The following is a 16,498-nucleotide window of genomic DNA, read 5'->3' on the forward strand; positions in this document are numbered from 1 at the left end:
TGGAGGGGGTGGGGACAAAATGCAGACAACTGTAACTGAGCAACAATAAAGTTAAAAAAAAAAAGAATCAACCAATGAATGCATAAGTAAGTGGAACAGCAACAAAAGCCTCAAGACAAAGGACCCAGGGCCCTATGCTCCCTCCTGGGGAGCAGCCCTTGCCGGTCCCTTCTCCTCTCCTCTCCCCCCCTTCTCTCCCCAAGGCACTCATCTCCTAACCTTTCAGGCAGCCTCCTAACCTTTCAAGCAGTGGGCAGCAGGGCAGCTCGTCCCAGGCTGCTCCCCTGAGCCTGCCCCCACCGCCCCCTTGTCTCCGACTCCCCAGTGAGCTCGGACAGCCCAGCCTGGGGCTCCCACTGCCTCTTCTGGGCTGAGCCCTTCCTCGTGTTGCCGCCCCAGCTTTGACGGGCACACACTCTCGGAAGTCACCTGGACGCGTGCTGTGAACTCCCTCCGACCCCAAGGGCAGAACCCCCGAGCCAGCCCCCTGCTCTGGGCCAGGCCCCTGTCCCGTGACAGGGCCAAGAGGCCTGTTTTTAGAAGACCAGCAAGATAAGAACACCTTTTATTCTTTCAGATGTTTGAAAAAACATTTGGTGACATGTACAAATCATACGAAATTCAACTGACGGTCCACAAATAGAGTTTCACGGGAACACGGCCCGTCGGTAGCTGCCTTTGATGACTCACGTGGCATCTGAGTGGCTGACACACAGGCCCTGGGGCCTGCGGGGCCTGAAACATCTACTCTCTTCTCTTCCCGGAGCAAGCCTGCTGACCCCTGCTGAAACCCAGGTTTTACTGCCACCCACTCTCTGGTGACCCGGGGCCGGTCTCCTCAGGTCTCCCACCCACCTTTCTGGAGGGAGGGGCCTAGAGGGGGTGCCGGCCTGGGCCCCCCACTGAGGTCCAGAGCTGCACGGGTCTCACAAAGCCCAGGGAGCAAGAACACCCACTGGCGCCACCTAGAGCCCAGGAAGAAGGTGGCAGGTGGGAGGCCCGTCTCAGCAACGCCCCGGAGGGGCGGAGGGCTCTGACCTGGCCTGTCTGCCTGAACTGGTGACGCCGGTGAACAGAGACTTGGCTTTTACGCACACTTTAAGCGGCAGGGCCACAACTCCAACCGACAAGACGCCCACTGCCCACAGGACGAGAGGAGCGCGCGTCACTCACTGCCGCAGAGCACTAGCGAGGCCGCCGCGTGTCTCTTCTGGGTCCGAAGGGTTTTCTCGTCTGAACGCCGCCCCGGCAGCCCACGAGCACCCTTCCCCACACCGTCTCACGAGACGCACCCACACTACTCCCGAGCCCGGACGCCCCGGAGAACCAGGCAGGCAGGTTCTGCACGGCTGGGGAGACCCGTGCCAGGGGGACTGCGAAGTAACAGAGCCCAGCGGCTGGTCCCGCCAGCTGTGAGCCGAGCCCGAGCCGCCCCGCTGCGGATCCTCACCGGGAGCCTCGGGCCGGCGTCCCGTCCAGGGGAGACAGGCAGGTGGGGGCTCAGGCCCCTCAAGGCAGAACGCTCCTGCTGGGGAACTGTTACCTTTCGACGCCTCACACGTGCCGAGAGCCGTGGGGCGTGGCCTCCCGGGCGGCTGCAGACCCCCGCACTGTGCGGCAAATGGGCTTCAGACCTGGCCCCTTCCCCGCCCTCCCCCAGCCCTCCCGCCGGCGGAGTCGAACCGCCCGCCCACCACCCCGGGATGCACCCTGAGCAGAACGCAGCGGCAGCGACGTCCTGAGAAGCTTTCACCACCACTCCCCCCCCAGCCAGCGGCCAACCGACAAGGAGGTCCAGGCTGGCCGGCCGGGGGACCGGGGCCACGTGGAGAGAGGCGGAGGAGGGCGCGAGGCCAGCGTGGGCGCGGAAAGAGGCAGCCGAGTGACACCCCAGGCGGGCCGGCAGTGAGCCACCCAGCGGAACGCCAGCCGGCCCACAGGGTCGTGAGCAATGCGGCCGGCGGAAAAATCTCCACTTCTGCACTGACTTTTCCAGGCTAGGAAGAGACTCACGAGTTTCCTACGCGGTGGCAAGAGCCTGCAACTTACTTCATCATCTTCGTCTTCATCGTCATCCGATTCCAGAACCCCATCCGGGAGCTCTTCTATAAAGAGAAAACTCAATGAGTGACTGCAAGCCGAGTTAGAAGCTTCGGTCCACGAAGTCCTTGGGGCCCTGCGGGACGTGCAGAAACCCTAACGACAATTAGGTCACATCAAAGTGATCGATCACCTTCCTGGCACCATTTCAGCCACTGTCTGAAATCACCCCAAGCGATTTAAACAGGTCTCTCCGTTTCTGTCAGAACCTACGAGTCGCAGCCAAAGCTCGAGTGCCTCCACGCCCACCACGGGCCACGCCTCGGTCACGGAACCCGCGTGGTCGGGAAAGTGGCCGTGAGCACGGGAGGATGTGGCCGTGAAGCTCGACCACCTAACGGCTCCCCCCTTCCGGTCCACGACTCCATCCACCTTCGGCGAGGGGCTGGCAAGCGAACAGCTTTCAAAGTAGAGATGCCGCGATACTCCTCAGCGATAAACCTTTCTTTTTCAAGTATGAAAATACCTTTTATTTATTCATTTTTGAAAGACTCTCAGACATTGTTATGAGGCCAGCCTACTGGCCCAGACTCATCCCGTCCCCGGAGCGACCCAGGCCTGTGAGCTGAAGTCCCTTGCAAACCTGGGCTCCTCCTTCTCCCCGGGCTGGCAGGACTGGCGGCCCCCACGAGGCACCCTCACCCCAAGAACCTGCAAGGCGTGGCACCGGAGTCGCCAGTCTCCTTCCATCCCGAGGGCCCAGCGGTGAGGCCCGATCCGCCTCGCTCCCGCCCGGGGACCGAGCTGTCAGGCCCTCCCACCCTCTCCCCAGTGACCGGCCGGGGTCTGCTGGTCCCCTGGCTGGGGGCTACGGCTGTCCCTCCGGCTCCACCAGGGAGGCCCTCCCCCACCTGTGGGTGGGGTTCCTAACACACGCCGGGATTTCTGTACTCGAAGACCTTGACGCTCACTGGGCAAACACACTAAAACAAAACAAGAGGGTCAGGACTCCACAGGCAGGCGGGAGCAAGGCCATTTCATGGACCCTAAACTGGACACTACCACTGGGTCCTGCTCCACGGCTCATGTGCCCCCGAGGGTGCAGCCCAGCCCGGGCTGCGGGAATGCTCCAGGTTCCCACCCGGGCCGGCAGATTCCTTCTGACGCCATGCCCCCGCCACCGCCCTCGAAAAGGTGTCTGTGTGCCTGGGTCTGCTCCTCCGTCCAGGGGGTCAACGACTTTCTAATTTTGTTTCAAAGCGGCGGACTCCTGAGTGATCGGCTTGGGTCCTGCCATTGTCGTGTGGGTAGAGCAGAACCTAGGTGCCCGAGACAGACAAGAAGTACTTCAGACGGCCTCCGTTTCAGCTGGAGCTCACCGAGTTACGCAGGTGTTTCCCCAGCCCTGCCCGAGTACACAAGGGCGCACGGCTTGAGCTCTGCCCAGATAGCCCGTTGCCAGGGCACATCCCCGACAGAAATGTAAACCGACCCCTCCCTCCTCACATTCCTGGGCGTGCTGGTCCCAGGGAGGGCCGGGGCCGGTTTTACGTAAGAGAGAGAGAGAGAGGGTTTTTTTTTTTTTTAGCCAGGAGGTGGGAAGACTGACCAGGAAGTGGAGGTAGTGAGTCTCAACAGATAAACAGTAAACGAATCGGAGCCTGCCTTCAGGGAAGAGTCCCAGCCCAAGAGTGACCCTGTGGCTGCAGAGGACCCTGGCTTGGTGGCTTGGGAGGGAGGTCTCAGCAGAGTGGGCGACCACGGAGAAGATAGGGAACAGACGAACCCCCCCCCCCCCCCCCCCCCCCCCCCGGCATTTCGCCACCTTCCCCCACTGGGGCCTGCCTCCCCGGGGGAAGGTTAGGGAGCAAGCTCAGCCGGGGCTGAGGGTAAGGTTTCCTTTCCCTTTGTTTTTTAAATACGCCCACCCAGCAGACCGGGGGCACGAAGGCAGAATCGGAGTTGTAGAAAATAGAGCTCTCTAGTCCGTGCCTGCCTGCATTAGGGGCGGATGCTACTTGCTCCATAAAAACCAGAGGAAGGAGGTTCAGATGGAACCGAGCCCCCGGCCTGAAGGGAGCCGAACTCTCGACCCTGCCCCCCATCCCGGCTTCGTCCCAGCTGCCCCCTGCTGGTCGGGAGCCCCTGCTGGATCCCCGAGCTGCTCCGATTTCTGCATCCGTCCCAGGCAGGGGTTTGCCGCCCTGGCTGCACACTGGAATCGTCTGGGAGCTCTGAACGCCCTTCACACCTGGGGTCCCCCCAGAGGTTCTGAGTTAATTGGGGGGGGGGGACCGCCTGTGCAGACAGGCTGTGAACCGTGAGCCGGAAGAGCCACCTGCAGGCTTCTTCCGGGAAACGGCGTCCGGCATCGCCTATTTGCTTGGCTGCAGGTCAAGCTGCTGACTTGAAATCAGAGCAGAGGTCAAGAGACTCATTTCCTTTTTACCGAACAGGATTTGCACTCTTGGACTCTGGGTGGTGTGCACGGCTGGGTGTTGAGGGAGGACACGCAGAGAGACGTAAGCGGCACGTCTGGCCCCTGGGCTCTGGCGGCGCCAGGCGCCTCTGGCAGGCGCGGGAGTCAGGATCGAGGTGTCAGGAGTCCACAGAAAGAGCCGCGTTTCCCCACCACCCTGGTCCCCTCTGAGCCTTCCCTCACAGGCCTATTCTGCTTATTATGGGATGTGGGTCGTCAAGGTAACGGAGGAAACTGGAGAGGGAGCTCACACACCTCCCATGGTACCAGTGGCGACATAAACTTTCCTGGAGTGAAGAATGACTGTGGAAGGAGGAAGGCATTTCCCATACTGGTGCTAGGAAGACCAGCATCTGTCTCCATCCTCTACCCTAGGGCTGCAGAAGCCACTCTTCTGAGGGGGGGAAGGATCGGGAGGGGCAGACCGACAAACAGAGAACTTACGGGTACGGCAGGGTTTCTGTAACTGCTTTTGAATTCTTTTTGCTGACTGTGAGCCCACACTGTGGTAAGTGATTGCGGGTCTGAGGACGATGCGGCCCATATTACCTGGCCCAACATTTGTTTCTACGGGCACCTGGGCTCTTGAATAAACTCCAAGATATCACTAGCGCTCTGAGACAGCCCACGTGTCTTTCTGGCATACGTGAGAGATTCAAAATCCAATCACAGATTCCTGCATTAAACGGACCTGAATTGAGCTGCTTGATGATGAACTCGATCTGGCGGATCATTTCCGCGTTGCCTTCTTTGATGAAGCAGCGAAGGATGTCTTCCATGCCCTAGAGCAATGGAGAGGGTCACTGTTAACATTTCGGTTTGTTGGCGGGGGATACCCTACTTTTCCACGGGGTACTTTCAGCTAATCTCCCAAAGGCACTTTCTGATATACGCACAGCAACCATTCCTCTGCTCAGACCTCTAGTCAAGTTGGCGGCACAGGTAAACACGGCTCGCCTCCTCCCAAAACCACATCAAAATTACAGCTGAACTACAGAACCACCATCACTCGGAACTGTCAGAGACCGAGCTGAATGAAGTCTGACAACTGCGGAATTAAAGAAACCACATCCGTCCAGGCGGTAGGAGGGGTGGAGATGCACAACGGGCTGGTCCCACATCCACGTGCGGTGGATACAAATTTTGGGGGGAAATCTCGGGAAGGGGAGTCCCAGACACATACCAGGCCCCCCCAGCCCAGGGTTCCAGCGCCAAGAAGATAAGTCCCCATAACTTCTGGCTGCAAAAACCAGTGGGCATTGAGTCAGTGGAATAAACTCTGGAGTCCTGAGCAGTTCCTCTTACAGAGCCCACACACAGACTCACTCAGGCTCACTCCCTCTGAGCTCCAGCACCAGGGCAGCAGCTTGAAAGGTACCAGTGCAGCCCTGGCTGGCGTAGCTCAGTGGATTGAGCGCGGGCTGTGAACCAAAGTGTCGCAGGTTCGATTCCCAGTCAGGGCACATGCCTGGGTTGCAGGCCATGACCCCGAGCAACTGCACAATGATATTTCGCTCTCTCTCTCTTTCTCCCTCCCTTCCCTCTCTGAAAATAAATAAATAAAATAAAATAAAAGAAAGGTACCAGTGAAACACAGGAAGGAAATAAAGTGTCTGGCAACAAGGCAAGAATTGGGGGACAGTTTTCTCCCAGACAGAAAGGTGGGCAGAGGCCATTGTCCCTTTTCTGAGACCTCCCCTGCAGAGCCACAGAGCTGGCAGGCGGTGTCATATCTGAGGCTCCACCAGCCCGGCTGACACTGTTTGCACTGCACTGGGGATCCCCTGAGACTCTGTCCCAGCCAACTTATGGGCCCACCTGAGCTGTCAACAGTGGCTTTTCCATTTGAGTGACTGGTCTCGGCTCATGCTTCACACCTTCCTGAATCCTTTCAAACAAGCAGCAGCTGGCCTCCGTCTCGACTTCCTAAACTGATCTCCTTAGTCCCCATCTGCACTCAAGGTAAGGGCCAGAGGAAGGATGTATCTAGTGAAACAGTGTGATAAACCCGAAAAGGCCAATGGTCAGGCTCACCACTGACCAGTCGATGTCAATGTCTTTGCCGCCCCCACCAGTGGGGTGGGACATACACTGTGTTCAGGCTCCCCTCCACTTTTTTCCTCCCAGGGGTTACTTTTGCAAATGGTCACCTGCTCATATATCGGAAGGTCTTTGTATTTTCATTTGCTCTCTTTGATACAGCACCGGCTCAGTCGTTGCTTAGGAGTGGGGGTGGGGAGGAATCACAGATCTCTTCTCTGTAATTAGGGGGATCATCTGGGGGAAGATTTCTTAATAAAAAATTCCCCAGGCACACGCCCTAGGTTCTGTCAATCCAGTGTAGCGCGTGAGACTGATCTGGGAGTGGGTGATGTGACCGGTGGGTAGCAGGGGCACCCAGCCCTTTGGGGGCAGCACAGGCAGAGTTTCTGGCTTTGCAGGTGTGAGCCATGGGCCGTGGGGTCACGGTACCAGCCGCCGTGGTGCGCCCCCGGAGGAGCCAATGGAGTCCGTGGCTGGGTGGCTTCTAACGGAGACCCTGGGGGCCTTCCCACCTGCCGGGGCATCGGTCTGCTCCGGCCCAGGGCAGACGTTTGGCTGGGTTCTCCTCCAAGGGCAGAGCTCCATGGCCCACAACTACCCGAGCCCTAGGCGCACAGCGGCCCTGGGCGCAGGAGGTTGCGTGCGGAGAGGGCTGCGGGCAGCCCTAGTGACCGGACCTGCCCCCCGGCCCCAGCCCTCGGTGGTCTCTTCAAGTTCCAATGGGCTCCAGGGCGCTCATCTGTCTTTCTCTCCTTTCCCCCTCTTACGTGAGACCACCCTAACGGCATTCAGCACTAACACAATGTTCATGTACTCTTTGGTACTTCCCACAAGTACACGAAGGTCTCACACAGTTGCAAAAACAGAGTTCTTAAGACGCCACGGTCAGCTTTTATCTCTCATCCCACTTTTCCACACTGCTTTTCCCAATCGTCATCTTCAACAGCTATTCCTGTTTCGAGCAAAAGAGCCATAATTTCACCAGCAGCCCCTGTTACCGGACCCTCACGTTGCTCCTGCCTTTTCACGTGAAAATACAGTGAAAACGTTGACGTGAGCGTCTCCATGGCAGCGCCCCTTCTCCCGCGCGCCAGGGACCCGAGGAAAACGCCCGAAGGGACACCGCGGAGGCTTCAGTGGTTTCTCCCGCGGGCTGCCCGCCTGCCCCCAGGCAGCCTGTGCACGGCCCGCAGACCCGGCGGCCGCTCTGCCCCCACGCGCCCAGCACCGCCACGCGCCGCTGTGCTGGCGGCGAGACTGTGGTGTTTCCTTTCCTCGTTGTCTGGTTACGTTTACTGTTGTTCTGTGCAAACAGAAGGTAATTCCTTGATCAATCTAAACACTCCCTCAAGGGTAAGAGTGGAGAGTGGGAAAGTTCGGGGTTGTGAGATGTTGGCCATCACCCCCCTTACGGGCCTGTCTTACAAAGAGCTGAACAGGCAACTGCTCAGGTGGGGTGTCCAGAGCTTCCTCGCTCAGCCTAACAGGCTCCTCCAGAACCGGTGACTTTAATGCCCGTTAAAATGCCAGAGGGAGACTGCCGCCGTTTACGCTTTTATCTAAGTGGTCCAAGTTTTCTTCTTCTTTTAAAGATTTTATTTATTTATTTATTTTTAGAGAGGGAAGGGAGGGAGAAAGAGAGAGAGAGAGAGAGAGAGAGAGAGAGAGAGAAACATCAATGTGCGGTTCCTAGGGGCCATGGCCTGCAACCCAGGAATGTACCCTGACTGGGAATCGAACCTGCGACACTTTGGTTTGCAGCCCGCGCTCAATCCACTGAGCTATGCCACCCAGGGCCCAAGTTTTCTTCTTAAAGTCAATAATTCAATCATTTAGAGGCTGGCCCTGGCTGGTGTGGCTCAGTGGATTGAGTGCTGGCCTGCATGCGAACCAAAGCATCACAGGTTAAAATTCCCAGTCAGGACACATGCCTGGGTTGTGGGCCAGGTCCTCAGTAGGGGGCGCTCAAGAGGCAACCACACTTGGATGTTTTTCTCCCTCTCTTTCTCCATCCCTTCCCCTCTCTCTGAAAATAAATAGATAAAATCCTCATTAAAAAATAACTTAAAGGCTGTCTAGCAACTTATGTCAGAAACTATAAAGGCAAATATTAACAGATTCAACTATAATGAAAGCTACCAGATAACCTAAAACATCCTAATGAAAAGACAAGTGAAAATGTGGACATATTTTTAGCATATGTCAAAAGAGTAATAGCCCCTTATTCCCCTCATGACTTCTTAGGTCCAGGTGGCTTGGAAATGGGTGGCAGCCAACCTCCAAGATGGCCCCAAGGATCCCCGCCTCCTGGAATTCCCGGTCTGGAGGCCGCCCCCCACCCCCCGCCACTGTACAGGGCTGGTCCGTGTAAACACCAGAATAGACGTGGCGGGACAGCACTTCTGAGGCCAGGTTATGAAGGACACCCCCGGCTTCCGCCCGCTCACTTCCTGCCCCTCTGGCACCGCTCACCGGGGAAGCCCGCTGCCGTGTGGAGAGAAACACTATGAAACAGATTCTCTAGCCCCGGTCAGCCTTGGCCGTCCTGGCTGAAGTCTTGACTAAAAACTAGTGCGAGACTCTTAGCCAGGACCGACCAGCCTGCTAGTCCGCCCTTGCGCTGGGTCCCACAGAAACTGAGAGTAGTGATTAAGAAGTGTTTAAGCCGCTAAGCTTTGGGGTGACTTGTTACACGGCAACAGATAACTCTTACAAGTGTCAGCACTTGAGTTTCCAGACGTTTGGGGATTCCTAGGGACCTCGTTAGGTCAACCTTTTCCCAGCCCCATTATCCGTCTCTCCTCTCCTGCTGGGGCTCCGACCGCAGCCGAGTGAGGCCTCTGGGCACGGCCACGCCGGTCTCTGACATGCTCTCCCTTTCCTCTGCCCTTCCCCTCCCCGCCCGGGGTGGCCGCTGACAGCCGCCCTCCGAGGTCCTCCACTGCGAGCCTCTCCTCCCCACCTGGTCCCGGCCCCTCCCGCCTTCTCCGCCCTTTGCCCGCAGGCCTTCCCCCTCGCTGCCTCGCACGCTTTCCAGTCCACGTGGCTTTCTCTGCGGCCCACACGTTCTGCTCCTTGTGTTCTGCTAGGCCCGCAGTTCCACTCCTCCACCCGAACGTGCACAAACACCACGATCAAGTGCGTGTTTTCCCTGCTCTGTACTGAGAACGCAGACTTTTTACTTAAAAGCAGCAGGCAGTTCTCATGGTTGACGGACCACAGAGAATGGTTCTTAAGTGTTTGTCCCCGGTGGGACGGGCGACGGGACGCAGACGACCAAACAGGAGGCTGAACACTTCTTCCAGGAAAGGACAACAGCGCGTGAGACCGTCGTGCGGGTCTCAAACCGCACGTGGCCTCTGGGAACACGCTGGGTCCTTTCCCCATGGCATCCAACACGCGCACCGTGACCCTGGCTTCACACGCGGCAGGGAACGCGGCCAGAACCCCCGAGGTTTGGGGACAAGATCTGGGCACACCTGCCGCCTCCGAGCACGACGCCCGTCACCCGTGGCCCGTGCCGCGCTTCCGACACGGGCGCTGGTGCAGACACATCAGACCCGCCTCCGCCACCCGGCAGACACACCAGGTGCGCACGGGTGCCCGTGGTCGCCAGCCCTGCGTCCCACCCGGCTGCCGCCGGAGCGCGGGCAGGGGGAGAGCGCTGGCACTGCAGCGACCCCCACGCGGCCGCCATTCCTCCAGGAATCCTGGACGCGAGCCCGAGGGATGGTTGTCTCCACTTCACCATCTTCCTACTAAGCTTCTGCTACTATGAGACCCATGAGCATTCCCCAAACTCCAAATCTGAATGAGTCGTTTGAATTAAAAGCAAAGAGTCTACAACTTTCCAAAAATAACCTGCTGGAAACTCTCTAGCACTGTGGTTCTCGATCACCGAAGGAGCCGGGGTCCCTTGAGAATCAGATAAAAGCCACAGAGTCTCATCAGAAACCGCAAAGATGGACCTGGTGCACCATTTCGGGGGCTTGTAAGCCGTCTGAGAGCCCCTCCCTGGGGCCCCGTCTGGGAAGCCCTCGCTGTCACACTCCTGAGCGGCGGCACGGATGGCAGCTGACCCGCTGTCTTACCATGGCCCGCGCTTCCTCGCGGATGGACGGGATGGAGAGGATGCTGTACAGGGCGCCGTTCACGTACGGCTGTATCTGCGGGGGAGGAGAAAAACAGTCATCTGCGAGTTCTCAGATGCCGCACGACTCGATTATCAAACAGCCCATCTTCGCGACATCCCGGCCGAGGAGGACAGCGAGTGTCTCCAGACGACAGTTGTCTCCGTTAGCACGCCCCAGTGACAGCCACAGCAAAGGGTTCCACGCCCGAGTCCTCACTCCCTCGCCAAGGGAACTCCTGCCGCCCGTCACTCAGGCCAGAGACTCTGGCGTCATCACTGGCTCCTCTCCTCTGACTCCCCTCTGGGGGGTCTCCACGCTGCCTTCGCTAGGAGCCCCTCCTTCCTGTCCGCACTGCTGCTGCCCTTGTGGGGACCGCGTGCCCGCGACCCCGGCCCGGCCACATCTCCGAACGGGCCTCCGCCGCTGATGCGCACCCTCCACTCCAGCTGCCGCGTCGCTGCTGAAATCCCACCCCAGGCCCGAACCACAGCCCCTCTCGGAGCCTCGGACGCCTTCCGCAGCCTCCCCGGCGAGTCCTAACTCCTCAGTTCAGCCCCCAGGACCCCTGCTCCCCCTTCCCTGCCACCATGAAACCCGCACTGCCGTCCCACGCGATGCGATGCCAGGGACGCCCACCCCACGCTGACACGCCACGGCCCTGGTTCTCACTGTGCGCTATGCCGAGTGCCCCTCCCACACGCGTCTGCCTGAAACGCTAGGATTCGTCCTTCAGAACGCAGCTCAGACCCGTCTCAGGGGGAGCCCTTCCCGAGCCCGGACGGGTGCTCCGCTCTGCTGCCACGTGTGCCTCCCCCCCCCCCACGTCTCCCCCCGCATGGTCTCCCCGGGGCAGGCCCCGCGGGTCACTCACACGGGTGGCCCCGACATCAGGACGCGGTGCACTCTCCCCGCAGCACGGGGGGGGAGGGGCGTCTCCCCGCACCACTTCCCAGCACCGCACTCGCCACCCCTAAGTCTCACCAGTCCAGCGGGCAGAAAAGGCCCCGCCACAGTTGTTTTTAAGGACAACTTACAGGTGTTTTTAGCTTCCTTCCCCTGACGACTAGCAGAATGAAACACCTCTCCATGTTTGCAGATCATGCAGACTTGCTGCTCCATAACCTGCCAGGCTATGGCCTTCACCCTGTGTTTCTGTTGGCTTTTTTTGGGGGGGTTTGACTTTTGCCGATCGATTTATAGGAGTACTTCAGATATTAGGGGTATAACATTTTTGTCATATGTGATGCACATTTTTTCTCAGGGTGTCATTTGTCTTTTGAATTTGATTGTGGCATCTTTTTCCACATGAAAAAATTTAATGTGCATATGGTCAGTTGTATGCCTCTTTTCCTTGTGGGTTTTCTTCTGGGTTTTGTCCTTCAAGAACGCAACTGTCTTGTCTAGGACACGTGTGTGTAGCATGTGTTTGGGCAGCAAAACATCTCTAGGCTCTAAGGAACACGCAGGCACATTTTCCAGCTCATGTTCAAAGCAAAGGCATGGCCAGCCGTTCACAACGTGGTCGGGATCCTCCGGTCTATTTGGTTTCCGGGGCCGACGTTCTGGCTGCAACACTTGAAACCGACTGTTACTGTCAGAGGCAGCATGGGCCCCCGGCAGGTCTAACGGCCTGAGCTGAAGAAAAGGGGGAGCAGAGTCCCCTCAGGCCCAGGAGTTCACTGGTTTGCAAGGCCAGGGCGTGGCACACACTGTGACAGACGCCCAGGTCTCTCAGCTGCTGGGGCCCCGGGAACGCATGCCGGGAAAGGAGGGGACAGGACGGAGCTGTCTGCCTGAAACGGGGCAGACTGCGTGGGGACCTAGAGTCCCCCAGTGACCCAGCAGCACTCAGTCCCGTCCCGCCATGGCCCTGACCTGGCGCCACAGGTCACGTGCTTGTGGAGGCTTGGGCTTCAGGTGAAATCGTGCTGATGCCACGATTTTTGCAAAGGCATTTGTAGAAATCGGTTGGGCGATGTATCATATTGTTTATTAGTGTAGCCATACCTCTACTTGATTTTTTTAAAGATTTTATTTATTTATTTTAGAGAGGGAAGGGAGGGAGAAAGAGAGAGAGAGAAACATCAATGTGCGGTTGCTGGGGGCCATGGCCTGCAACCCAGGCACGTGCCCTGACTGGGAATCGAACCTGCAATGCTTTGGTTCGCAGCCCGAGCTCAATCCACTGAGCTACGTCAGCCAGGGCTTACCTTTATTTTATTTAGAAAGAACTTGTGACCCTAAAGCTAAAGAACTTTAAAAAACCACACCAGGGTTGGGGCAGACACCGGTGACAGTGGAAGCCGTCCTGGGGGACGATTTCCAGGACTCTGACTGACTGACAGGTGGGGTCAGCCAGCAGTGACGAGTGTCTGAGCACCCAGGGACAGGGTCTCTGGGGTCAAGTGCAGGGCTGTCCACAGAGGACCCATGTGGCAGCAAAGAGTTGGGGGCAACCAAGGTACATGCCCCTGGGGAGTGGGCAGCTGCAAACAGGAGCTGTTCTGCAGGGGTGAGAGCTGCTCACCACAGAGATGCATACACAGAAACACAGAAAGATCCTGAAAACGCAGTGAAGCCCCGGCCCATGTGGCTCAGTGGGTTGGGAGTCGTCCCGCAAACTGAAAGTTGCTAGTTCAATTCCCAGTCAGGGCACATGCCTGGACTGAGGGTCGGGCCCCAGCAGGGGGCACACAAGAGACAACCACACATTGATGTTTCTCTCCTCTTTCTCCCTCCCTTCCCCCTCTCTAAAAATAAATAAGTAAAATCTTAAAAAAAACACGCAGTGAAAAAAGGTAAGAAAACAGGGCTCTGGAGAGCAATACTGTTTATACACATCAAATACACACACAACAGTAAACCCATCTGCAGACTGCCCACGTGCCCACAGACACACATCAAACCCAGCAGAGGAGAATCCATGGGGGGGAGGAATGAAGCACGGACAGACAACAGGGAGGAAAATGTGGTGCACGGGCCAGTGCCGGCAGTGTGCGCTAGGTCAGGAGTGAGGACAGGCCCCCAGCCTCTAAGCTCTAGAATTTGGAAGCTGGAAGTAGCGGATGCAAATGCATGGGGGAAGGGGAGGGGCAGTAACTACCACGGTCCAGCCCTCCCCAACCCCGGGGTGAGCCGCACTGAGTACCTCGTGGTTCTCGTGGCCCAGCAGATCCGAGAGAACTCTCAGCACGAGGCCTGCCACCTTGGCACACATGTTCTTCCCTAAGAAAACAAAACAAAACATGACATGACATGACGTGTCCACACTCAGAAGCACAGCTTCAAGTCAGGCGGACCGGAACACAAATCTTGGCGCTTGTGCTTATGAGCCGTGTGGCCTTGGGGGCATCACTTAACGAACCTGGGCCCCAGTTCACTGCCCTGGGACGCCGTGGGGATCATTCACATCTCCCAGAAAGGGTGCTGTGGAGTGCAGCAGTTCGGCCCAGGCCGGCACCCTGCTGTGTGCAGGAGCGGGGGTGGGGGGGGGGCTGTCTTTACTCAGGCCGAGCACACAGCTACCCCCCGGTGAGAGCACCACCGGTCACAGAGTTCCTCCCCCGGCAAGTAGAGAGACTCGATGGCACCCGAACAGTTACTGCGAGTGCGGTGATGACCGTGAGAGAAGCCGATCACAGCCTAATGGATACTTTAAAGCTAGGACTGCGCTCAGGCTGGTTTTAAAAAAGAAGGTTGACACAGTCACTTACTCAGTCAACAACAGGTGCTCCAGGCGACAGAGCATCCGAGGGTGAGGGGCAGCTAACCAACAGCCCTGAGCTTCTCGTCTGGGCAGCCGGCCAACGCCGGGCCGCGCAGGCAGCCGGGCCGCAGGCTGCACTGGGCACCTCCTCTAAGGAAGCTTTGCTCCTCCCAGGGAGCAGACCCTTAAGTGGGACGGAACCCGCAGACAAGCTGAAATCACTGCCCGCGTTGATCAAGAACGTAAACGACGTGACGTCCCTGTGGGCACCCCCTTGCCAGGGGGAGGTGGGTGATTGGGGCGGGTGGGATGGTTTGATCCCCCTGCTCAGCCACCAGCTCCATCCTGTACAATTCCGGGAACATACTTCTCTGCCTTGAGACCAAAAGGGATCCTGATTCTTCACTTCCTACCTTTCAAAAGTGCAGTGAAGACGAAGAACGTAAACTAACTTAATTTCTTCCTAATGTGGGTGCTACACATGTATTATACATGTATATGTGTGATTATACACATGTATTTACATGTATCTATAAAACATTCTTTGCAATGGCCTTTCGCAGGCCGTTCTTCCCTGGGCTTCAGGGATTCACAGCCTGATACCCCGCTGGAAAGCGCTCTTCCTGTTTCCGCTCTGCATGTTTGCAGTTTTCTATCGCAGAGGCGGAGACGCGGGGAGCCACGTGGGGTGCTCGTGGCAGGACCCCTGCCCTCCCCCACCCCAGAGCCAGGGGGGTACGCGAGGGGACGGGAGGCCGTGGGACCTGCGCTCCGCAGGCAGAGGTTCATGAGCAGAGCCACCGAGTACTCCAGCGTGTAGTCGGACAGGCCGTCGGGGTCCTTCAGGGTGTCGATCAGCCAGAAGATGAGGCCGTCCCGAATCATGGCCGTCTGCAGCGGGCGCCTGGGAGGAGAGAGCCCCGGGTGAGTGAGGGCCAGCGGGGAAACCGAGGCAGAGGAGACCGAGGAGTGCGCCAGACACGGAGGCGGAGGGGGCTTCCCCGTCAGGCCCAAACGACTGAGACGATGGCACACTCTTCACCTCTCCTCTCAGCTCTGTCACTCAGCTACAGCTACGGAGTTTCTGCGATTTTCCCAGTCTGCACCAAGCCGTTATCTTTGTAACCATCAGAAATGAAGTGTTCATAAGACCCGAGGAAGTAATAACGCCGGAGGGTTATTCCTCCGTTCTTTGCAATTCATAGTTAGAAGACGAAATTTTCGTTGGCAGGAGTCTGGCTACTCACCGGATATCATTAAGAGTTTAAGGAGAGATAGGCAGTAAGCAGCCTCCTACTTTGAATATTTAAAGTACTTATTGATAGCTTGTGGTCTACTTAATCCAGGAACACAGAGCCACAGAAATAGTTCACTGACAGTAGGTTTTTACTAAACTCGAGCGGATTATAATCGAGTGTCGACACTTTGAGCTGCGTGAAAAGAAAGAAAAACGTAACAGAAAAGCGAAAACCCAGCTGGATACCACTTTGATTCAGAGGTCCACAGAGTATGGGTAATCTAACCACCGGGGTGACACAGCTGACACAGAACTGTCTTCCACCCCCGGGCAAGGTGTCCCGTCGCACGAAGCCCAATGCCGCACGGGCATGCGCAGTGCCTGCCACCATGCCAGCCTTCGGAGCTGGTGAGACTACGCCTGGTATCACCCCGAGAAGGCTCCGGAATCCTCTGCAAATCAAAACACCGCGGAGGAAGCACCTCCACGGGTCTGCCCTGCACGCCTCCTGGTGGACGGGTCACGGCACCACCGCCGTGCGGGCGCGCTCAGTGGCGGTTATCAGAGAACGGCAAAGACAGCGTCCTCCCGGTAAGCCTAACCTGACCCGCACGCTCTGTAGAGACCCTGGAAAACTGCCAAAACATGAAGCACGTTTCCAGAACAGAAAGCTTAAACGATTGCTTGGAGGAAAATAAAAACCTGGCAGGACATACCCGCATTACTGGGCAGAAGCATTTCTTCACCTTATCTTGGCTCTATGACTCAACCTACAGCTATTGGATTTCTAACATTTCTCCAAACAGCCGGCATCAAGCTGTTATCTTTACGAGCAAACAGAAATGTCCGTATGGGCGGAG

At 57.6% G+C, this 16,498-nt stretch overlaps 1 protein-coding gene across 1 annotated transcript in view; it reads right to left on the reverse strand.

The window, feature by feature from the left end:
• ARMC9 (armadillo repeat containing 9) overlaps window positions 1-16,498 on the reverse strand; it is a 106,066-nt gene that overhangs the window by 47,304 nt on the left and 42,264 nt on the right. Inside the window, exons 15-19 of the mRNA XM_036022727.1 lie at window positions 15,166-15,305; window positions 13,844-13,920; window positions 10,654-10,728; window positions 5,211-5,301; window positions 2,050-2,105 (exon numbers count right to left, since the gene is read on the reverse strand). Coding sequence (XP_035878620.1) covers window positions 2,050-2,105; window positions 5,211-5,301; window positions 10,654-10,728; window positions 13,844-13,920; window positions 15,166-15,305 — 439 coding nt within the window. The remainder of the gene's footprint in view (window positions 1-2,049; window positions 2,106-5,210; window positions 5,302-10,653; window positions 10,729-13,843; window positions 13,921-15,165; window positions 15,306-16,498) is intronic.

The sequence above is a fragment of the Phyllostomus discolor genome, chromosome 4 (assembly GCF_004126475.2).
Source record: "Phyllostomus discolor isolate MPI-MPIP mPhyDis1 chromosome 4, mPhyDis1.pri.v3, whole genome shotgun sequence".
Classification (NCBI taxonomy): domain Eukaryota; kingdom Metazoa; phylum Chordata; class Mammalia; order Chiroptera; family Phyllostomidae; genus Phyllostomus; species Phyllostomus discolor.